Source organism: Crotalus tigris, unplaced genomic scaffold, assembly GCF_016545835.1.
Source record: "Crotalus tigris isolate CLP2741 ecotype Arizona unplaced genomic scaffold, ASM1654583v1 scf7180000024343.1644824, whole genome shotgun sequence".
Lineage (NCBI taxonomy): Eukaryota > Metazoa > Chordata > Lepidosauria > Squamata > Viperidae > Crotalus > Crotalus tigris.
This window is the reverse complement of record NW_024100513.1, coordinates 997835-1021775: the sequence shown is the minus strand read 5'-3', so window position 1 is coordinate 1021775 and position 23941 is coordinate 997835. Positions and strand designations below refer to the sequence as shown.

Genomic DNA, 23941 nt, shown 5'->3' with positions numbered 1-23941 from the left:
CCATTGCAAACCCCCCTCCCCGAAAGAGCAGCAGCAGCGAGGACACTCAATGCGCCGCTTTCTCTACAGTTGTGCTGGCCTCTCCCTCCTCCCGAGAAGGAAGTGAGACCGCGGGGGCGGGGGAGCTACACGGGAATGGGGTTTTGTGCATGCCCAGCCAAATACAGCTTTCTGACGTAGTCATGTCTCGGGGGGGGGGGGTTGTCGCAAACGCAATACTGCTTATTCTTTCTTTTTCCCTAAAAAAAGGGCTCTGCGCTGCGTCTGCTGGAGCGGGAACTCGGGCTGTGTTGACTAAAGGCAAAACGAAAAAGAGACGTCTGAAGTTGGTGGGCGGCGTTTCATTCAGCGGCTGGCTTTTGAACTCCTCCGCCAGACCCTTTGGATTGCTCAGCACCCCGGACCGGAGAACGGGCAGAGCTGATAAGAGTTAGGATGGTGCTTTTCCGTTTGTCGCGCCTCGGGCATAAACTTGGAGAACTTGCGGCAAAGGACTACGGTCTTTCTCAGCCTCGGCAGCAAGCCGCATAGTGGCCAGAGAGGAAGGGATGCAGCTGTTGGCTCCCTTCTGCCTCCCCTCTGCACTGTTTCGGTTCTCCAGTTTACAGGAGTTTCCCGAGTTAAAAGGAGACCGTCTCCTTCCCTGCTTGAAGTTAGCTACTGCCTCTATCGTTATAATCCAACACTGACAACAGGATTGCCCAATCAACTGTCAGGCTGTTTCCCACCCCTTTGCCTTCTAATCCAGTCACAGGTTGCGGATTGCAGAGCCGGAAAAGATGAGGCAAGTAAAAATCGGTGCATGCGCAAATTGATGACTTGTGAATAAAATGGAGGGCGAAAAATGCAAAAAAATAGACTACATTTCCCTATAACCTCTTCTTTTTTAGTGGTGCCGCATGCGCCCGGATAATGGCTACTGGACTGCGGGGTGGGGTAGCCCCCGTACTTTTAAGGTTGCCTAATCTGAAAATCAAAGCACATTCAGCTGCAGAAAACAAGAGGATCTAAGTGGAACAAGCTGATTGCTTTCCTCTGCCCTGATGAGAAAGGATCGCTTGGTACTTATTTGAATTTAGCCAACTGCAGTACCCCCCCTAAGCTCGAATCCATGTTCAGATAATTGTCCCTAGGTAGTCCTGCTGTTTGGAAAGTAGATTTAGGTTGATGGAAAGAAAAAAAATTGAACAAAGGGAGGAAATATCAGGAAATTGAGCTTAAAGCCAATAGTTAACTGCAATGGCAACTTAAATATATTTATTTAGTAACAGGTGTAATTGCCAGATGCCTGCATAAAGAACAACTGCCTGAAAATAGTTGAGGGTGTAAAACTGACAGAAGGTGGAAGAAAAGGGATGCCTTGATGACTGGCAGGGTAGTGAAGAGTCATTCTTAAATTTTCAGATCATATTTGTCCAGTGAATTTTGAAGGGCTATTGAGCTGTTTTTACAACCATGATATTCACTGATTACATCTTATAATTTAACTTTCTGGGTTTAAAAGCAAACAGGTGTGTTGTGGCAAACTTTTACTTTTTGACATATAGATTTAAAAATGTAAGATTTTGAATAGTTATAATAGAAATTGCACAATATGGATTTGAACAGATTATATTTTAAGCTGACTTGATTACTTTATACGTATCTCAAGGTGGTTCCTCTTCTACAACAACCCTGTTAGGTGGGTTGGAGCTGAGGGAGAACAACTGGCTCAAAGTCACCCAGCTGGCTTTCATGCCTAAGGCAAGACTAGAACTCACAGTCTCTTGATTTCCAGATCTAAACTGTAGTGTAGATAGTGACAAAATATTTGTTTTACATTCTCACTACAGGTATAAAATAGTATCCTGTTTGGTGCAGGTGATCTTCCCTGGAACAGCTACCTTTCAGTCAATAGAGAAAACAGTCTATGTAAAAGAGAGAGGTGCATCAGCTGCTTCTCTTGAATAGAGATTGTAAAACCAACACCACAGGAAATAAAAATACTATTTCTTAAAAATATCAAGGGACCCATCACAAGTGACCTTGGGCTAATCACTTTCCCTCAGCCCAGCTCAGTTCACAGGGTTGTTATTATGGGGAAAATAGGAAGGATATGTTCACTGCCTTGAATTATTTGTAAAAATAATAAAGGCAGGATATAAATAAATGCTAAATGAATGAATTTTTTTTTTTGCCTGCTGCAGACAATCTGCACACCAGATTGATGTGATATCCTTGTGGTGATTACAGTATGGGTACCTAGCAGTTCGAAAGCATGCAAGCTAAGTAGATAAATAGATAACACTTTGGTGGGAAGATAACAGCATTCCGTGGGCCTTTGGCATATAGTCAGGCAGGCCACATGACCATGAAAGCATCTTCTGACAATACTGGCTCCATCTGCTAAGAAATGGAGATGAGCACCACCCCCTAGAGTAGGACATGATTGGACCTTTCCTTTACATAAATTCACAGAAGCAATTGTCAATCATTTGGTTGATAAACCTAGTCCATTTGATAGTTTATTTATTTATTTATTTATGAGACTTATATACCGCTTTAAGTGCAAGCACTCTCTAAGCGGTGTACACCAGTAAGCAATGTATATATTTACATTGCCTCCAACAATCTGGGTCCTCATTTTACCTACCCTGGAAGGATGGAAGGCTGAGTCAACCTTGAGCCGGTGAGATTTGAACCGCTGACCTGCTGAACACAGTCAGCTAAAGTGGCCTGCAGTACTGCACTCTAACTGCTGCGCCACCTCGGCTCATAGTTAAAAAAAAATGAGATGCCAAAAAAAGCAGCTGTGATCAATTGGTGTGCAAAACCTGCAGACAAAATGAATAAGCACAAGGCATTTTATTCTTTCTAAACTGGTGGATGGGGGAAAACAGCGCACAGATTTTTTTTTTAACAGATAACTAGAAAAAAGGAAGAGGGGATATAACTAGTTCTTTTTTAAAACAGAAGCTTCCTTTTGTTTCATAGTGAGTCTCAGAAGAGAAGGAATGGATTTGCCCTCAAAGAAAGTTCATTTCTCAATTAGACAAAATTACACTATGCTGCTTAAGCCACAATCATACATGTTAGCAGAAAGGGAGTAGTTTTTATAAACAATAAACAGCATTTGTCTTCAGTGGATTCTGTTGTAAAATTTGTTTCTTCTATTTGTGTTTCCTAGAAATAGCAATAATAGCTAAGTACCTACACATTTGTGTAAAAACTTTGTGTAAAAACTTCTGAAAAATCATGAATCTTCTTGAAAGTCTTAATGGTGCTTAGGGTTTTATAGGAACTTATTTTTGTGTGGACCAATTAACTCCAATATTTGTGTGGCTTCAAGACAAAGCTCCATAACTATTATATTGAATAAGACTTCTTTCAACTTGGGAAACTGTTTTCTGGCCAATCTGTAGAGTTAGACAAGTTTAGTTTCAAAGAAGAAATGCAGACATGCAAACTGGTATCTCCATTCAGCTCCATTTATTTAATCAGAAATAAATGTATAAGATGTTTTGCACTAATAGTCTTAACATATTTTATAAGCTACACTCAGTCAATATTAGTATGAGACATGTCTGTTTAGTACTTTGTTTTAGTTTGTAGATGCATAGGTGCATGCATTTATACATATGATCTAGGATTAAAGATGCAGGATTTGCTACAAACCACAGCTATTATTTGTCTCCAGGCTCAAGGGGCAGAATGTTCAAGCTTTTTAGTAGTTTTCGTTATTTTTAATTATTTGCTTACATGTTTTGGGAGAATTCTGGGATATAGATGATTGCAATAAAATATATATTTTTCTTTTTAGTAGTATTTTTATTTCATGTCTATGGATGCATAAATTGTGTCAAAATAAAATGAGAGCATATAAATAAAATTAAAGCACGCTTCCAGTGTATGTTTCAGTAACTCAGTGACTTTAATGGTACTTATGACCATGTATATTGGGATTCATTCTGAATTACATCAAGCAAAGCTTCACAAAGTGGGGTGTGCATGTGTATAAATATAAATGTCATGGTATAGTGTCTACTGGAACAATGTCAATTGCTTGGGAAACGTTCTTTTGATAAAAATGTAATATGTCCATTAAATTTAATGAAAGATCACTTTCACATTTGCTTTTTGAACATCTTATAAACCAGTAATAAAATTAAGAGACATGTCTGCTTCTTAAGAAAAAGTTCTCAGACAATGCAACTAACATCTCAGAAATCAAACATATTTTTTTAACAAATGAAAATATAGATTCTACAAAGTCTAATATGCATGACATAGCATTGTTAAAATCAGTGATGTCATCTGGGCTCCTGAGGTTTGTTATAAACCCACTCTTAAGCTGCTGTTCAAACCCTTTTTCTCATATTCCTCATGTTTCTCTAAGAAGCTCACAGTGGCAGACATGGATTCAACAATGACTTTCATCCTCGTAAAAGCTGAGTAGAACTTAAAGCCACACCGGCCCAAAGTCATCCAGTAAGCCCAGACTGAATAGGGATTGAACCCGGGTTTTCCCCTATCAAGACTCCAACCAGGGAATTTATCAGCGAGTGTTATTTCCGAGTAAAGCTGTAGAGATTTGCATTATATTTCAGAAAGATTTTAAAAGGGCGAATACGGTACGTCTGTGGTCACTACAGCCACTTACCGCTTGCACATATAGACGTGCAGTGTTGCCCCCTCCCCTTGCAATTCAGGTTTACTTGGAGGTATGCCCCATGCGCTTAATCAGATGCCTTCCCTGGAAAAGGTGCACCAGCTTTACTTTCAGTCTCCGCGGGGGGCTTTTCGCGAGTTAATACGGGACGCTACGCAACTTTCAAGGTCACCGGCAAGTCTGGAAGGGAGACTCCTGTAATCTGTGAAAAATATCGTTTCGCTGTTGTTGAATGCTTCCTCGCTTTCTCCGCCTCTTCCCTATTAACGCAGGCAAAGAACCACGAAAGCTCCTCCTTTTCCTGCTGGACTCCGCCTGTAGCTACCGCTCTCCTCAGCGGCGAACAACCGACTGTTCCTACCGCCGGAGTGGGCTGTGCGTCGCTTCCTTCTGCTGGTGAGCTGCGGCGCCGAGAGAGCCCCTCCCTCTTGCTGGGAGGAGGAGAGAGGAGGAACGCGGCGGGATCTCGCAGTTGTGTGTGCTGCGTGTCTCTGGATTGGCTTCGGCGCAAGCAGTAGAAGAGAAGGCGCTGCTGAAACGCCACGGCGGCCTCTTCGCCACGACGGAAGCATGTTTTGCGCTCCTTTGCTAGCCCGGACTGGCGGCAGCTGCCTGAACGCCACCACTTCACCTTTGCAACGGCTGGACGTGCGTCGTTATGGAGGGTTAACTTCGGTGGCCAGCAGGGCTCCGCCTGGCACTCCAAGGAAGCGCCATCCGCTGAGTGAGGGCTCCCGCAGGAGAAGGTGCACTGCGGGTACCCTGGAAGTCAGGACGAAGTGGATCAAGCCCACCGGCGAAGACACCGGGATCCAGATCTATAACAGCTTGAGCAGAAGCAAAGAGCCCCTTATCCTGAGAAATGCCAACGTGGTGACTTGGTAGAATAATTAGAAAATTGTCAAATCTATCCTGGCCTGGGCTACTGATAAATTTTCAAACCTCCCTTCCCACACCTTGGGCAGGATTGCTGCGCTTATAGAAGCAATGAAATAAACCTATTTTGTTGCTGATGGAGATGTACAGTAGTAAATGCTGGGGGGCGGAGGGAGGAGCCATTCCTTTGGAAGCTTTCCTTGACATGGGGCTTGTAAAATTATAGGCCTTTCTCAATGGGAAGGGAAAGCAGTACATAGTACAGAATTGGATTAGTCAATTAAAAAAACAGAGAGAACATTTTATTTTTATCCCTCTTTTCTAAAAAAATAAAAATAAGTTAGTTGAATAGAAAAGGGCTCTTATTGGGGATTGTAGCCTAGGCTCTAAAATGGCAAAGTTTTGGTTTATGGAATTTGGAAACTCATCTGTCCCAAGGCCTCAGTGGCCTCCTGAACTTGATCTTGCAATGAAACGGCATACAGCATCTACCTTCCAAATAAGAAAAAACCCTGTCAGATAATGCTCAAGCAGATAGAAGACAGGTGAATCAAGACCTGTAATATTAGCAGAGGCCAAGGAGTAGTTACAGATGAAGAAATTCATATGCCAGCTTCTGTTAGAATAGGGTACCATATCTGACCAGTGAAATTAGGGACAGCAATTAGGTGGCAGAAAAGAATTGGAATGTCCAAATCTATTGCCATCTAGAAATCTTCTGGAGCTTTGCTCAGTTATTAAATATTTAAAGCAGAAACAGAAAAGCAGAAAACGTAAAGGTAGCATTAAGTAATGTGCTGACAGATTTGTGGTCTAAAAGTAAAGGTTCAATTCCTGATCACTTTACAGACATGTTAATATAATTTACTTGCAGAGAAACATGTTTGTCATTGCCTTTATCTAGGGACCTGTTACTCATCATCTACTTTGTCATCCAAGATTGACTAGGTAGTGCTATCTAATTGATGTTGTAGTGATGTGCACCATGCATAATTATTCTTTTTACCTACCTTGATTATGAATTAGTTGGAAGACTTAATGTTATGCAAGGCTGCTTTAGGCAAAGAAATGGGTAAAAATAAAATCCAAACTCTTTTGAGGCTTTCTGGAAGTTCCTTATTGTTTGCATATCAAAGATGATGATTTGTGGACCTCCTGGGCTTAAAAAGCAAGCTCCCAATCTAGATGTGATTTAGTCATTTGTTCTGCCTTATACCCTTTTTTTGAAATTTGCCATTGTTCAGTTTGGACCTAATTAAGATGGTAAATTTTGAGCAAGTTTAATGTGGATAATAAGATATGACTCTCAAAATATATTTCTTGATGAAGTCTCCCTAGTATGTTACCAGAACCAGATAATTTCATCACCCATGGTCAGTCATTGTGGCTGATGTTGAACTTTTAAAAACTGTTCACTGATATGACTTTTCCACTTGTATCTCTGATTTTTGTCACTTTAATTTTATTCGCAGGTACAGTTGTGGGCCTACTGTATATGATCATGCACATCTTGGGCATGCTTGGTGAGTTTTAATCATTTTTGTTTACATTTATACTTCACAGACTTCTCTAGATACAGACTATAATTAGCAGCAGCATCCATAGCAAATTGTGTTCAATAGTAAAATGCTGACATTTGTGTGGTGCATGCAAATGCCATTACAACCTTCTTTTGTAACATCTGTTCAAATTGCAGTCTTTGTGTGATAATGTTGTCGTTCGTTTATTATTTATTACATTTTTATCTTGTCCTTGTTTTCCCCATAAATGATTATTTTATTAGATAAATTAGCATTGATTAGCTCTTTCAACAAAAAGCAAGAGTTAGCTGAGTTAACTCTGATATTGTATTTATACATAATGAAAGTCTCATTAGGTTCACTAATCTCAAGAAAATACATAGAGAATTGCCAAAGACATTAAATGGATGAAGATTAGATATAGCATGACAGATGGTCAATCTATCTGACCAGGGAAGTCTGCAGAATGGTGTTGATGACACATGATCAAAGCCCTGCCCCTTTTTATGTTTGTTGTGATGGCATCTTGTCTTTTCTAACACCCACTCACCCCTGTCTCCATGGTCACCTCTGCATCTGACTTGGAGAAAAGAATTTTTCAATATATATTATGTGGTGGTTGCCTTACTCGATTGAAAGATTAGGTGAAACATTTTATTACTTGTAGTATTCCTATTTTTCAGCTATGGGTAAAGTGGTTAAAGCAAGGACATAGTCAAATACAGAATAGTTTTTTGAATGTCTTCCTTAAGTAGAATCTGCTAGTCCTGTTTATATTGTCCAGCTAGGAAATGATGCTATAGGTGCCCTTCCTAAGATAAATTAGAGAGTTGGTAACCAGAGAGTTGCAGCTCCTCATTTTGGAACAACTTATCCCACTGAGGTCAGGTTAGCTTCTACACTTTTCTCCTTTCAGAAGTAGAGTAAATCTGTTTTGAACATTTTTGATATCTAACTGCAAAGTGCAACTTTGAATACAACCTGAAATTCACCTCCTTACAGTATGATACATTTTTGACCTATTTATTATCATGCGACATTTCCAGATCACCAAAGTAAACTCACTGAAATATCTAAGAGGACTGTGTAGGGATCCAGATTTAGAGGGGAAAGTGTGATTTGGAGCATAAGATGGTATGCCACATTAAACCTATTAGCAATCAGATTAAGCCAGGATTCCTTGAAAATACCACATACATACAGTCATTATTAAGTGTATAATAATGACTGTATGTATCAGGAGGTTATACTATAAAATATATAATTTTAGGGAGCTAAATAATGCCAATTTATCTAATTGGTAGTAATATGAATGTAATGATTTTAGTTATATATTTTATTAGACATATAAAATTATGTTATCAGCATTGAATACACACATTTAGTGACTGCAATTATAAAGCCAATGAAAAAGTAACTTTATTGTTAATCCTAGTTACTGTGTGTGAGCCATAATAGTAATCTAATAAATAAATCTTCACATTTATTACCTTTGTTCATCCGTAAAATAAAGGTAAGCTGAAATAAGATCTTAAACGCAGTTGCATTTTCACCTTACTTAATGACCAACTTGCTGGTTCGAATTTTCACTAAATGAGGATTATCTGTATTTTCTAAGTAGAAGTTATTACCTTGTTTCAATAGAAATGGAACATGAAGGAAGACTATAAAATTACTAAACAACTTATTTATCAGCAACGTAGGCCTGTTTATTTAGGGCTTAATCAAAACAAGACACTTGTCTAACAGTGCATATTAAAGAAAGTTTACCATCCTCGTTACTGTATGTTAGTGGTGGAGCTTATTTCAGAATGTATAGGTTAAGATTGCTTTAAAAAGAAAAAAAATAGAAAAGCCATGGTTGTAACATTATGTTCATCAATAGCTATAGTTAAAAATAGTTGAAGGTTGTATAGAAATGCCACCTGTCTCTTGTATTTTGTAGCACGGTTCAAGCATCAGGTAAAGTTCTGGAGGGATAAAAAAAAAACTTTCTGTGGCATTTTATAAATATCTGTAGGATTTGCTGTTGATTGACCTGATTCCCAATTGTTAACTGCAGAATAATAAAATGTCTTCTCCCTTCCTTACCCACCGGGTGAAATCTTCATTCTGCTGAAATTAAGACAACATAGGATAATATTTTTGTGTCAAGTAGCTATAAATTTTGCTCATTTTCTGGCTTTAGAATTATTTAATTTCAACTGTAGGTGATTTTAAGCATCCATCTGAGACATACTGTATGTGTTTGCTGCATATTTGATGCCTAATTAAAAAAGCAGGATAGATCTCAGAATCCTGAAGCTTTCCTATTGCACAAAAACTACATTTTATATCATAGTAAATCTTCTAATGTAGCATAAGATTCTGTTGTTCTAATATATTTTGGATATATTCAGAGCTGAAAATGATGATCAGAATTTATAAAATTTGTCACTGCCCTAACACATTCATGATTTTTCTCCCTGTATTTCAGTTCTTACGTAAAATTTGACATAATTCGAAGAGTAATAACAAAGATATTTGGAAAGGAAGTAGTGATGGTGATGGGGATTACAGATATAGATGATAAAATAATTAAAAGAGCACATGAGGTAAGCATATACATCAGCCTACTTTATACATGTTTTTAGAATGTATATCTATTTTATATCATGTATTTCTTTATATATGTTTTATTGCTTGGTATATAAAATCTGTTCTGTGCTCTTGTATTGTGCTATTTGCATCATATCCAAGTTAGATAGTAAAATACAATTGATCTGTTTGAATTGATTTTAAATAAGCTGAAAATAGTTAAAACCCTTGAAATTTATTTGTTTATTTATTGAACATATTGGTAGGCCGTTGCAATCAAAAACTACTCAAAAACACAACATAAAACAAACCCCAAATAGAAACAAATACACTATAGTACAAACGTAGTAAGAGAATTAAATATGGCAATAACAAGTCAAATCAGGGGAAAGCTCTCTGACAAAGGTTCCATTGCTTTAGGAACACTTTAGAAAGAAAGCCCAGTCAACCAGAATTATATAAGGAGTGGAAAGCCTTCATAATGATCATGGTGAGCAATCAGGCTTGCTTGAAGTGAAAATCCTTATTTGAAATGACCTTCTCCTAGCTTCCATTGCTATGGTTGCTCCATCAAATGATTTGGAGAATCCTTTCAAGTAAATGTGCAGCCCCTACAACAATTGCAGAATGAGGAGGTCAAAGCTTAATGTCAGGGGAATATTTTTTTCTGTCTTATTTTTAGATCAGCACATTTTTAATCACTTCATATTATTACTTTAATTATGTTTGGTTACAAGAATAATTGGGACCAGGAACTCTGTTGCTAAGTGATGCAATCGTAAAGCATGACGTGAAATTACTGCATTATATAGCAACGATAATTCTTTCAATCCTAGTTGCTATTGTTAAATGAGGACTTTGCAGGTCATTAAGCTAGGATCTCAGTCATCACAAGTTCTTGATTTTCCTCATAGGAAGCTAGTAGGGAATGCCAGAAATAATGATTACATGACCAGGGGACCCTGTGATGAGCAGAACTCCAAGGACCAGTGCCTGTCCAGCCTAGACGAGTTCAAATCACCAGGACCAGATGGATTACACCCCAAGGTTCTCAAGGAACTGGCAGATGTGATCTCAGAACCACTGAACTATATTTTTCAAAGATCCTGGAGCACAGGGGAACTACCAGGGGACTGGAAAAGAGCTGATGTAGTTCCCATCTTCAAAAAAGGAAAAAAAATGGATCCAGAAAATTACAGACCTATCAGCCTGACCTCAATACCTGGGAAGATTCTGGAAAAAATAAACAACGAATCAGCGAACACCTAGAGGCAAACAAAATCACTACTAAAAGCCAACATGAGTTTGTCAAAAACAGATCATGCCAGACAAACCTTATTGCATTCTTTGGCCAGGTGACAAAATTAGTGGATCAGAGGAATGCTGTGGATATAATTTACTTGGACTTCAGTAAGGCATTTGATAAAGTAGATCACAACCTACTATTCAATAAGATAGAAAAATGTGGGTTAGACAGCATCACCACCAGATGGATTCGTAGCTGACTGACTGGCCGTACTCAGCGTGTGGTCCTCAATGGAACCGCATCTACATGGGGGGAAGTGTGTAGTGAGGTGCCCCAGGGCTCTGTTCTAGGCCCAGTGGTCTTCAACATCTTCATCAATGATCTGGACGAGGGAGTAGATGGGGAACTCATCAAATTTGCAGACAACACCAAGCTGGCAGGAATAGCCAACACTCCATAAGACAGGCTTAGGATACAGGAAGACCTGGACAGACTTAAACACTGGGCGCTATCTAACAAAATGAAATTCAATGGTGAAAAAAATAAGATTCTACATTTAGGCAAGAAAAACCAAATATACAGATATAGTATAGGGGGTACATTGCTCAATAGTAGCAATTGTGAGAGGGATCTCGGAGTCCTAGTGGATAATCACTTAAATATGAGCCAGCAGTGTGCTGCAGCTGCCAAAAAGGCCAACACAGTGCTGGGCTGCATTAACAGAGGAATAGAATCAAGACCACGTGAAATATTAATACCACTTTACAATGCCTTGGTAAGGCCACACTTGGAATACTGCAACCAGTTTTGGTCACCACAATGTAAAAAAGATGCTGAGACTCTAGAAAGAGTACAGAGAAAAGCAACAGAGATGATTAGGGGACTGGAGGCTAAAACATATAAGGAATGGTTGCTGGAATTGGGTATGTCTAGTTTAACGAAGAGAAGGACGAGGGGGCACATGACAGCAGTGTTCCAATATTTGAGGGGCTGCCACAAAGAAGAGGGAGTCAAGCTATTCTCCAAGGTGCCTGAAGGCAGGACAAGAAGCAACGGATGGAAACTGATTAAGAAGAGAAGCAACCTAGAACTAAAGAGAAACTTCCTGACAGAACAATTAACTAGTGGAACAACCTACCTCCAGAAGTGGTGAATGCTCCAACACTGGAAGTTTTTAAGAAGAGACTGGATAGCCATTTGTCCAAAATGGTATAGGATTTCCTGCCTGAGCAGGGGGTTGGACTCGATGACCTCCAAGGTCCCTTCCAATTTTTTATTATTATTATTATTATTATTATTATTATTATTATTATTATTATTATTATTATTATTATTATTACTTGCTGAATAAATGGTCATAAATCAAAGCCTACTTGTATATATTTCAAAATTATGTATTACTGGACAACTCATGACTTGTTGGCTCATTGTTTCAGTGATATTTCTTTATTGGATGCCTTCAACAATGGCAGAGTTTCTAATATAATGGCAAAATTCTGCCTTTGAAAGTAGCCCACGTTGAAATGTACAGCATAGTCAGACATAGGAAATTTTATGTTTATGACATGTTGGATTATGTTATAAAGTACTTTATGGTTATTTTTATGTCATAAAATGTTTTATAAAATTTGTCAAATTTCAATTCCGTGGGTGTCATGGGTCCCGGATTTTGGATGCTTTCTGTAAGTTAGTGCGTTTGAGCTATCTTGGTTGAAAAAGTTTTGCCCTTTGATGCACCATTTCACCCAATAAAAGGTTACAGGAATCAGAGTATTAATATTATATAGATAGATGTATAAAATTAGTAATTATTAAATCATAAAAGTCCTGTTGGAATGGATCTTGGAGATTCTTTGGGCCAGTGTTTCTTAAACCTTTTAACATGTTAATTCATTAGAAGAACAGTTGGTGAGACCTCTTGGTTATATCTTGATTTCATAATCTCTGTTAGCTCTTATCCTTGATACATGACTTAATCACTTGCTGTTTTCTTATAGATGGAAATCTCCCCGGAAACCCTTGCTCGTTGTTATGAGGAGGACTTTAAACAAGATATGGCTGCCTTAAAGGTACAAATATTTAATTAATATGCTTTAATGTTGAATGTAAAACTTGTTTTGTTGCAGAGCTGCTAGGACAATGGTGACAACTCCCTTTGGCTCAAGGGGTGCCCTAGTTGTAATAGTAGTTGTTGCACCCTCTTTGTTTAGCTTTGTAACAACACTTTAAAACCTTTAAGAAAAAAATTCTGGATGCAACAGTAGATAGGCTGTGGCTTAGATTTGGTTCTGAGGATCATACCGACAAAAGAAAAAAACAAAGTAAGTGGAAGAAACATGGATGTGGGATGCAGAAGAAGTGGAGGACAAGCAGGAAAAGTAGGTAGACTTAAAAAGAAAGACAATGTCTGCTGATACAAAGAAAGGAACATTTAAGTTAGTGAAAAGGGAGAAAGACTGAAAGAGAGGGAGCAATGCCGGGAAACAGACAAAGGAAAGGGGGCTAAGCAGGTGAATAGATATAAAAGTTGGAAGGATAAAAAGAAGGTGAGATGAAAGAAGAGCAGAAACAGTGGAGGGAAAATGAGGTGAAAATCATTGAACCATAGGGTTGGAAGAGAAGATCTAGTCCAAACTCTGCTCAGACCATCCTAGGCCTGGGAATCTGGAGTGTGATTGAGCCTTTGCAACATTTAGATTGATTTGTTATTGTTGGGTTTGATTTTTTCCCCAGTTACAGATTACATGTGTATTGTTGTGTCTTCATTTTTATGTTTTTATGCTGTTTTAATTATTGTTAGATGCCCAGAGTCATGAACTTGAGATTGTATCTTAAAAGGTTAAATCATGGCAAATGGACCAAAGTTTATTAAAACTGAGTCTGTATGGCAAGAGTTGGTTCTTTCCAATGACTATCTGCCTACCCAAAATTTCATTTTGACTGAAGTTACTTGGATGAGTAACGAAATGTCTCAGTTTTAATAAACTTTGGTCCAGTTGCCATAATTTAAGATATTCAGTTCCTACCTAATTGATATACTCCTTTAGAGAGACATTCCTTTGCTTTTGTATCACTTTAATCAGCAATTAATCATGTCCTTAATATATAATTCTCTGTTTTTACATAGGTCCTTCCTCCCACAATTTATATGAGAGTAACTGAAAATGTTCCTCAGATAATTTCTTTTATACAGCAACTTGTTACTAATGGATATGGTTATGCAACTTCACAAGGTAAGACTTCCCAATCTTATGGTAATCCTGTGATGTGTTTTCAGTTCAGTTAGTACATTGCTTTGGAATTGGCTGGGCCATTCTTGATCCACCTGTATAGATGAGATGAGTGTTGGTAAGACTGTTACATTTGTGCATTAATGCTGCCTTTTTTATTGATGAGATTGTGACACATGGCTTGTTGAAAGACCTTATCAAAAGAGGCAGTGTAGGTTAACAGGCTACATTGCTGAGTTAGGGCTTATCCACAAGACCCCTGCAGCCTTTCCACTGGCTTCTCTATCACATTGTACATTTTTTTCCTCTTTCCTTCTTTCTTTTGGCTACGAGCTTATTATATTACTGGCAAGGGACTTTGGAAATAATTGGGTGTAGAAACATAGGTAAACCATTTTTAAGAAACAAATTGACCTAACACCAGAATGATCATTGAACAAACAGTAACTGATTCCAATTTTTTGCTTGTAGAATATGCTCACCTTCACTGATTATGGAGACTGAGAAATCTGCATCCTTGGCACGATCTTTGTCTCAAGTGTGTTTTGTCCATTAATGTATTTTTGTCTCTTGGGCCTGCTATGAAATTTCTCCTGCCTTAGTACTGAAATGTGAGCAGCATAGGCTACCTGGCATCATCTCTAGGGAACAGCATACCCAGGACCATTCCTTTGCATCTTGTGTATAATATGGGCTAGCCTGAATTGTTGCATAAAAGTAGAGGCATTGATTGATGATTCCCTCGAGTAGAATACTACATATTTCCCATCTTTATAATAAGATCAAATTGTTTATTTCCGACAGGTAATGTTTATTTTGATGTCCGTTCTAGGGGAGACAGATATGGAAAACTAACAAATATTTATCCTGAGGCCCAGGAGGAATTTGGTATGTTATTGAAGGTTACTGACCTTTGTACAAGTTTATTTATTTACTTACTACACATATTTCTTCACTAAGATTCTAGAGAGTTTGCATATGCCATAAAATATTCTTAACATTAACCAGCCCAGTATAAAGCAGGAACAGCAATATAGCAATACTATAAAAATAGGAAGTATTTCCTGCATTCTTTCCTAGAACTATAGCCTTGACCAGTTGTAGAACTACTTCCATAACAAGTTAACTTTATAGTTATCTTGGCAAATGCATGGCTGAGGGCAGACTATGTTTCACATAGTTTGTGTAATGAAATTAATTTATATTTCTTTGAACTCTTTGGATTCAATAAGAATTTTGATAATAAATTATATAAATAAAATGAGTAGACCCAAACTGGAAACAAGATAAAAATTATGGTCCAGCTTCATTATTATATATTATATTATATTATATTATATTATATATTATATTATATTATATTATATTATATTATATTATATTATATTATATTATATTATATTATATTTATTATATGATATAGAATGATATGATATGATATTATATATATCGTATATCATATCATATCATATATTGTATCGTATCGTATCATATCATATATCATATCATATCATATCATATTATATTATATTATATTATATTATATTATATTATATTATATTATATTATATTATATTATATTATATTATATTATTATCAGGAATTAGACAATCCATATCAAGTTACCTTCTCCAGAACTGTTCAAATTTGTCTTGCCAGCTGTACAAGACCTAAAAAAGGTAGTAGTCAACCTTCTGGAGGCAAAATGTTCCTCAGTATTGAGCCCATCATAGAAAAAGGTGGTTTTTTGGTCAATGTCCTCTTGATTTCTCTGAGAGACCAGAGACCAAGGACCTTTTCCTTGGAAGCATGCATGGGATAGGCAGATTCTCAGACAGTCTTTACTGAGGTATGATACTTTCCTTTTTTAAAACAGTAATTTTATTAAAAATTACAACTACAGTGATAAAAAACTAATATAAACTAAAAAAAATTAAAAGAATAAAAAGAAACAATAGAAGGTGCAGAAAAAATACAAGGAAAAAATAGGGAAAGAAAACAAATATAAAGGAAAAGAAAAATATAAAAGGCATGATTTCTCCTTTTATCACAAGTACTGGTAGTCCTCAACTTATGACCACAATTGAGTGCAAAATTTCTGTTGAGTCATTTGTTACATGAGTTTTGCCCCATTTTGCGACCTTTCTTGCCACAGTTGTTAAGTGAATCACTGCAATTGATAAGTTGTTAACCTGGTTGTTAAGTGAATCTGATTTCCCCATTGACTTTGCTTGTCAGAAGGTCACAAAAGGTGATCACATGACCCCGGGATGCTGCAGTGGTCATAAACATGAACCAAGCATCTAAATTTTGATCACACGATCATAGGGATGCTGCAAATGCCATAACCGAAAAGCCTTTGTAAGTCACTTTTTTCAATGCCATTGTAACTTTGAATGGTCACTAAATGAACTATTGTAAGTCGAGGAATACCTGTATAAACAATTTTAGTAATTTATCACGTTCTCTTAAAATACAACAAGTGATTGCTTCTTCCCACTCCCATCTCTTAACTATAAACAAATCCTTAAAACCTCATTAAAGTGTATTAAGAGTTACTTTTAAAAATCTTGGCCCTTTCATATAGTGTTCTAAAGATTTATTTTCATTTTTTCTTTGTCCCTTCTCACAAAGCTTTGTCCCTTCTCTGTTCAAAGCTTTTAACAAGCCTTTTTTTGCAAATCCAATATAGGAAAATTATCCAGGTGACTCTCTTGAGTTTGGTATTTATACATCCCTTTAAATTGTTAAGACATCGGTTGGTTTCTTTTGTATGTCCAGATATATAATACAGCGGTCCCCAACCTTTCAGGCTTGGCAGACCGGCAGGGGGAGGGGGAGACGGGATAGTTCTGTGTGAGCAGCAGACACACCGGCGCATATGGTCATCCACCACTTCCGGTTCCGAACAGGCTGCAGCCTGGTAGTGGGCTGCGGCATGGTGGTTAAGCACCCCTGGTATAATACTTTTAGTTAGCCACTGCTGGATCAATATCTATTCTTTTACATTTACTATAACTTGATATTTTCAGCATTAAAGAGGACTTATCCCAGCAATTTAAGTGGGAAATTGGAAGACTCTCAGGAAAGATTAAGGGTGTGTCTATGCATTTAATCCTGATCTCTTATACATGAGCTTCATTCCAATGCACAATGCTAGGTACTCATGCTTAGCTCTAGCTAAACTGAATAGAAAGTTTAACACATCAGTTGGCAGTAAAGCACTGCACAGACAATAAATAGGTGTACATGCTGATCCAGACTTTTTAAATTGTGTACAGGTAGTTGTCAGCTTATGAACACAATTGGGACCAAAGTTTCTGTTGTTAAGTGATTCACTGCAGTTAAGTGAACCATGTCAAGCAAAGTCAATGGCTTCCTCCATTGACTTTGCTTGTTGGAAGCTGGCTGGAAAGGTCACAAATGACAATCACGTGACTCTGGGATGCTGCAACCGTCGTAAATATATGCCAGTCAAAATGCCTGAATTTCAAACACGTGACCATGAGGATGCTGTGAATCATAAGTACGATAACTGGTCGTCTTTTTTTTTTTTCAGTGCCATTGTCACTTTGAACACTAAATGAATGGTTGTAAATCAATGATTACCTTGATTATTTGGGATTTGTTCTGGTCATTCAGCTAAATGAGGCCCATGACATCCACACTATAAGTCCTGTTCCGATGGATTTCTTTGAAACATTGAATTCCGGAGGGGGGGGGGTTCTCTTTAATCATGTCATTACTACTTGTTATTGGCAGGCCTTAGTGATAAGTGTCACAAGAAGGATTTTGCTCTCTGGAAGGCAGCCAGACCTCACGAGATATGTTGGGATTCCCCCTGGGGGAAAGGAAGACCTGGCTGGCACATTGAATGCTCTACAATATCAAGGTCAGCTCTTTTTCATTTCCTAATCTTGCTTCTGTTCAAGAACATAGTAAGCAATGCTGGCAGAAACCCTACAGGGCCGGTGTGGGGTGTCAGTTATTTATTTTATTTACTTAATTAAAACATACAGCTGCTCATTTTATATCAAACTCTAGGTGGTTCCTAATCAGGAATGAAAACAATATCAATAATAAAATAACATAAAACAATATTAATAACTATTAAAACCACAAACATGTTTCTATTTGCTAAAAACATAATAGGAATTGCAGTTTGGGACTGTTCTAAGTGCACACTTGGAAACAGATTCATCTGAATGGCACGATGGCTAACTAATGCCAACAGCTTTTTGTCTCCTTTGCAGCTTGAAATCTAAACTAACTGCTATGGTCCACAGCATTGTCATCCTGAATGTTGATTGATTGATTGTGGCATATGTCTCTTGTGTTGAAGCCAGGCTTGTAGATCTGGAGATTGCAATAAAAGAATGGGAAGGCGTTGACAGAATTTTCTATGGGTGAATGTTGAGTAGAGTTTCAGTAAAGAATTGAATTTGTGTATTATACCCCTTATGTCTTTGTATTGAGCCTATCAAATTTGTTGAAAGTGGTGGGGGAAGGCATTTTAGAAATTTGTTGGATCATCTCCAGGTCAATTTCCTTGGGCCTGGTGAAAGGAAATGCCTCAAATAAGACAGCTTACAAGGCAGAATTGTACATTTTGCAAATAGCTCTATGTCTCCTTTTGTCTAGAAAAGTCCCTTGCAGCAATTATGTTTATAAGGACCAGGACCAATGTGTTATTTTCCCTCCACAATGTAAAGAAGACATCAGAAAGTATAGCTTTTCCAGGAACTACTCAATTAAATTAATGTGAGGTAATGGATAGAGAGAAAATAGTTCCAATTCAGTTTAATGTATAAGTAAGATACAATCCATTAATATTCAATATAATTAAATCTATATTAAAGTCTGAAAGGTTTAGGATGTTAATGTAAAATAATATTGATGTGGGTCACATATTTCTTTACTGTATCATACATTTTAGCACAATCTGGGCCTTTAGAGGTAATCTAGCATTTTCTTTTGACAATTTGGATGCTAAGAGCAAGGCTACATGTAATTATCCAGTGGCATGTTTGAATTACATGCAAAGATATAGAAAATCAGATCTACCACAGTTTGGAAATATTGCAACATCCAAGCAAATGGCTTAAAGAAATTCCCTTGAAATGTGTGAAGAATAAATTCCCAGATTGTCTCCCAATTTTTTATTGATTTGAAACCATAGTTTGGATATTAATTTTGTATTAATTTATTAACATTTCCTTAAATCTTGTCATTGTTCATTTATTTTAACCTATTATTATTTTAATAGTCTAGTGTTTGGGGGACATTTGGATATCCATACTGGTGGTATAGATCTTGCATTTCCTCATCATGAAAATGAAATTGCTCAATGCGAGGCTTATCATCAGTGTGAACAATGGGGAAATTATTTTCTACATTCTGGTAAGTTCAAGTTTAAATAAACTTTTAAATTTTTTTATTCCTTTTATTTAAATATTAGGATTCATGAAATTACATGACTATGAAAGACAGTGAATCAATATATATAGAAACTATCATAAAGTGAGCTTATTTCATGGCCTACAAGATGATTCCATGTTGAAACTATTGAGGTTGATTATACCTTGTGCTGCTCTACCATATAAGGCAGGGGTGTCAAACTGCCGGCCCACAGGCCGATTTCATCATACCGAAGCCGCGCCCACCCCATTGCCGGCAATGCAAAAAGAGTCGTGATACATGACGTGACGAGTTTGATATCCGTGAAATAAGGTATATAGGTTTAGGCAGGTTTTATAGCATGAATCACTTTAACTGCTTGGAGTATCTCTGGCTGACCTTTCCAAGGATAAACAGTGCAGAGCTCATCCATCCATTTGGATGGTTAAACATGAAAATTTAAGACAAAAGTTTACTTGGATCCTGATTTCTAGAACTAATGGAAATTCATAAAAGTTGACTTTGTTGTCCCCTTTCTCTCTGAATATCCTTCAAGACTCTTGCCATTTGGAAATTATTTTTAAAAAAACATCATGTAAGGACAGAGAGCTACTAAAAACATAGTAGTAGCACTTTGCTAGAATGGAATTTTGTTAAACTTTTGCCCAGTTTTAGACCTTACTACTATATCCTTGCACTGCTGGCACTTTACTCAAGAGGGACTGTAAAATTCCTTGGAATTGCTGAGTTGATGGAAAAGTTACATTCTGACGATGGATTTTAGAAAATGAGATGGATGGTGCCTAAATTTGATAAATAAATAATATTGAGATTCAAGCCATTATATTCTTGGAAATATTTACATAGAAATACTACAAGACATATTCTGAATTCTGAGCAGAGGGAAAGGAAGGAAGGAAGGACTTATTTCTGGAAAAAATGGTAATATATCTGTGAATATTTTCATTGTGTTTTTGTATTCCAGAAATATAGTTTCTTACCATTAAATGATAAACTGTATCTTCAGGCTGCCTGAGTCTGAGAAAATAAAAATGGTACTTGCACTTTGCACTTGGGAGGGGAAAAATACAAAGGTAAAATTGAATAATAGGAAACACCTTGGGGAGTAGGGATAAACAATCTCATTCCTTTGTCCTTGAGGGAGATGGCTATGTGCGATAGGCTATATAGCTTCTTGGGTGGGGGGTTGGACTAGATGACCTACAAGGTATCTTCCAACTCTGTGACTCTGATTCTGATAGCTATTTTATGAATAGAATTCCCAGCTATGGCAGCCATTTTGTGAGAGTTTCCATTATAATATTTTCAAAAATATTAAATGTACCTGTAGCCCCCAAATCGTTGCATACCCAGATTTGTAGAGGAAGACTTGTTATCTTTCAAAAAAGAAGATACCTACATTTGAGAATACACATACTAAGGGTAATTCTTTTAAATATTTGTTTAATTTGAAATTTTGAATGTAATACTTTTGCAACAGTCCAAATGTCTTTGACAATTGATGTAATTTGATCACTAAATGGCATCACCACACAAGTGACATATATTTAATAGACATTAAATCTCGAACGACCAATTTTCCCCAACTCTTTTAAAATGTTCTGAGTTTTTCAGCACATATTTCTTACACATTTTTTTTACTGTTCTTGTAGTGTTTTAGGACAGGGATCCCCAACCCCCAGTCCATGGATCGGTACCGGGCTGCAGCATGCCAGCAACCGGTCCACCCAAACAAGCAAAGCCCCATCTGTGGGATGCAGGCAGCCCACAAAACCATGCACTCTCTGGCCCACGGAAAAACCTTTCTCCATGAAGCTGGTCCCTGGTCCCCAAAAGGTTGGGGACTTCTGTTTTAGGAAACAGCAGACTTTTTAGTGTTACAATCGGTGAAAGATTCAGTATTTTGCAAAAGAAACAGATTGAATGTTGGTTTAAATTGATATAGTAATTTTTAAATATTTAATGTCTTGAATCTAACTAATACGTATCTTTTAATGTATGTTCGCCACCCTGAGTTATTAATAAAAATAATAAAGACTGGGATGAAAATAAATAAACATTACCAGGATGAAAGTTGCTATATTCATTAATTGGTTTTTAAAGTGTCTACAAAGTTTCTTTAACTTGGTGTGAATTAATAATTGACTATAATTATCACTTTGAGAAAATAAATGGTCGGTGTTGTATAACAGAATATAGAATTAAAGTAAACGTAATAATAATATCTTCTAGCTTTTCTTGCAATATTTATGAAATGTACTGATGGATAAAATATACTATACTATATATTATCACTTCTAGAATCCAGAAATATTGAGACAGCTATAAATTCTTGAACTATAAGAAATTTAAGTTGGTTTCTATCTCAGGAAGTGCATTATTTTTTCTAAAAGTAGAAAAATGATATACAAAAATGATATACAAATGATATACAAAAATGTTATCTTGAGTATTTTTTTGCCATAAAATATATCCTGTAATTAATGAATTGATAGAAAATGAGAAGTTTTATTATCTCTCTATTTGGCAATATTTAATTACTTAAATTTTATCATAAGGCAGATCCCTAAGTCAGTTACCAAAAATCTATTTTTATTTGTGTGAGGTTTAGAATTCTTCTTACTATTTATTGGTACATAAAAATAATGGATAATATTTAAATATGAGTGTTGAAATAGTCTCATTTTTTTGTTTTCCTGTTTCCTATTAAGAAAAATAATTTTCTTTTGTCTTTCCTAATTCTGGAGCACTTTTTGTTTTTAAAACAAAGCAGCAACTTGCTTTTTCATTCCAGGACATCTGCATATTAGAGGGAGTAAAAAAATGTCAAAATCACTAAAAAACTACATTACAATTAAGGTACTGTAAACTCATGTTATCTAGCTATTTCTTAATAATATTTTTCTGGGCAAAACTGTACCTGCAAGGATTTGGACTGTGTAGAAGGGAATGGCTTATGGAAGCTAGTGTGATGGGAATGGCTTGTGGAGGCTAGTGTGAATTTGAAAACAGAAGCATTGGGATCTTTTCTTGAACAAATTTGGTGGGTATCTAAGACAAATGTATATAGAGGCAGATAGAGTAATAGGAGCTTCCAGTTTTTACTCTTTGAAGTTGGGCGGAACCCCTAAAAATGAACAGTACAGTCCTATGCATTATTATGCAGAATTTACTCTCTGAGGCCCCTGGGGAAAAGGGTTAAATTGTATGTTTTAAAAAAAGAGAATTGCTCTGTTTGCTCTGACTACATGTCCCCTTTCTTGCAAATTCAAGATATAAGAGTATGCCAGTGTCCACAACTCTCTTGCCAGCAGTTTTATGCCTTCTATGAGGGCAATTCAGAAATAAACCTTTGTTTGGTTATCAATGACAGATACTCGCAGATACAGAATTTTTATTATACACATTAGAAAACTACAACATTACATTACTCTTCGACATAATCGCCATTCAAATTGAGGCACTTGTCATAACGTCTTACAAGATTTGAAATTCCTTAGTAGTCCCTCAACGCCAAATCTGAGCTATGGGGTGTGTGTGTGTGTGTGTGTGATCAAAAACATCCCAACAGAACTGCTTTAAAAGTTCTTGGGTGCATCTATCGGTGTACGGGCAAGCATCGTGAACTAACACTACACTGGAAGTCATGCACCGACTCTTGTTATGGATGGCTCATCTGAGTTTTCGTAATGTTTCACAATAGACTTTTGAATTGATGGTCGAACCACGATCCATGAACTTCACTAGCAGTATTTGTTTGGCATCTTCACATTTGGGATTTTCTATGGCACCACTTCCAGTGTGGTGTTGGCTCACGATAATCCTCGCCCGCACTGCTAGACGCACTCAAGAACTTTTGAAGCAGTTCCATTGGGATGTTTTTGATCACCCCCCCCCCATAGTCCAGATTTGGCGCCGAGTGGCTACTACTAAGGAATTTCAAACCTTGTAAGACGTTATGACAAGTGCCTCAATTTGAATGACGATTATGTTGAAAAGTAATGTAATGTTGTAGTTTTCTAATGTGTATAATAAAAATTCTGTATCTCTGAGTGTCTGTCATTGATAACCAAACGAAGGTTTATTTCTGAATTGCGCTTGTATATCTCTTACTTTCATTATTATCCATTTCTTGTTCTTCTTATCAAAGAATAAGCTCTGTCCCTGTTTGACACTCTGAGTGATCCTACCAGACACAATATATAAAATAGGGCTGGTCACTTGTCACTAAACTGTGCTGGCCTTTTTCACAGAGGAAACTGAATCTCTTTCACGTTGGACTATAATAGACTGAAATTAGTTACCATGCGCCAATATGGTATATATTTTCAGTTTGCTTTATCCTGAACTTGCTGAGTTTCTGTACAATTTTAGTTTTAATATATTTTACATTTCTAAAATATTAATGTTTCTGAAAAGGCAAGTG

At 36.9% G+C, this 23941-nt stretch overlaps 1 protein-coding gene across 2 annotated transcripts in view; it reads left to right on the top strand.

Annotated features, from left to right (window-relative positions):
- The first annotated feature begins 4 nt into the window (after positions 1-4).
- Positions 5-23941, top strand: part of CARS2 (cysteinyl-tRNA synthetase 2, mitochondrial) — a 37160-nt gene continuing 13223 nt past the window's right edge. The window contains exons 1-10 of one of the 2 annotated variants that reach the window (XM_039326744.1): positions 5-102; positions 250-784; positions 6997-7047; positions 9521-9638; positions 12865-12936; positions 13995-14100; positions 14902-14985; positions 17860-17989; positions 19364-19497; positions 22310-22374. In XM_039326744.1, coding sequence (XP_039182678.1) covers positions 780-784; positions 6997-7047; positions 9521-9638; positions 12865-12936; positions 13995-14100; positions 14902-14985; positions 17860-17989; positions 19364-19497; positions 22310-22374 — 765 coding nt within the window. In that variant the 5' untranslated portion in view covers positions 5-102; positions 250-779. Of the gene's footprint in view, positions 103-249; positions 785-4947; positions 5530-6996; positions 7048-9520; positions 9639-12864; positions 12937-13994; positions 14101-14901; positions 14986-17859; positions 17990-19363; positions 19498-22309; positions 22375-23941 lie in introns of those variants that run through there. The other variant, XM_039326743.1, reaches the window with a different exon arrangement.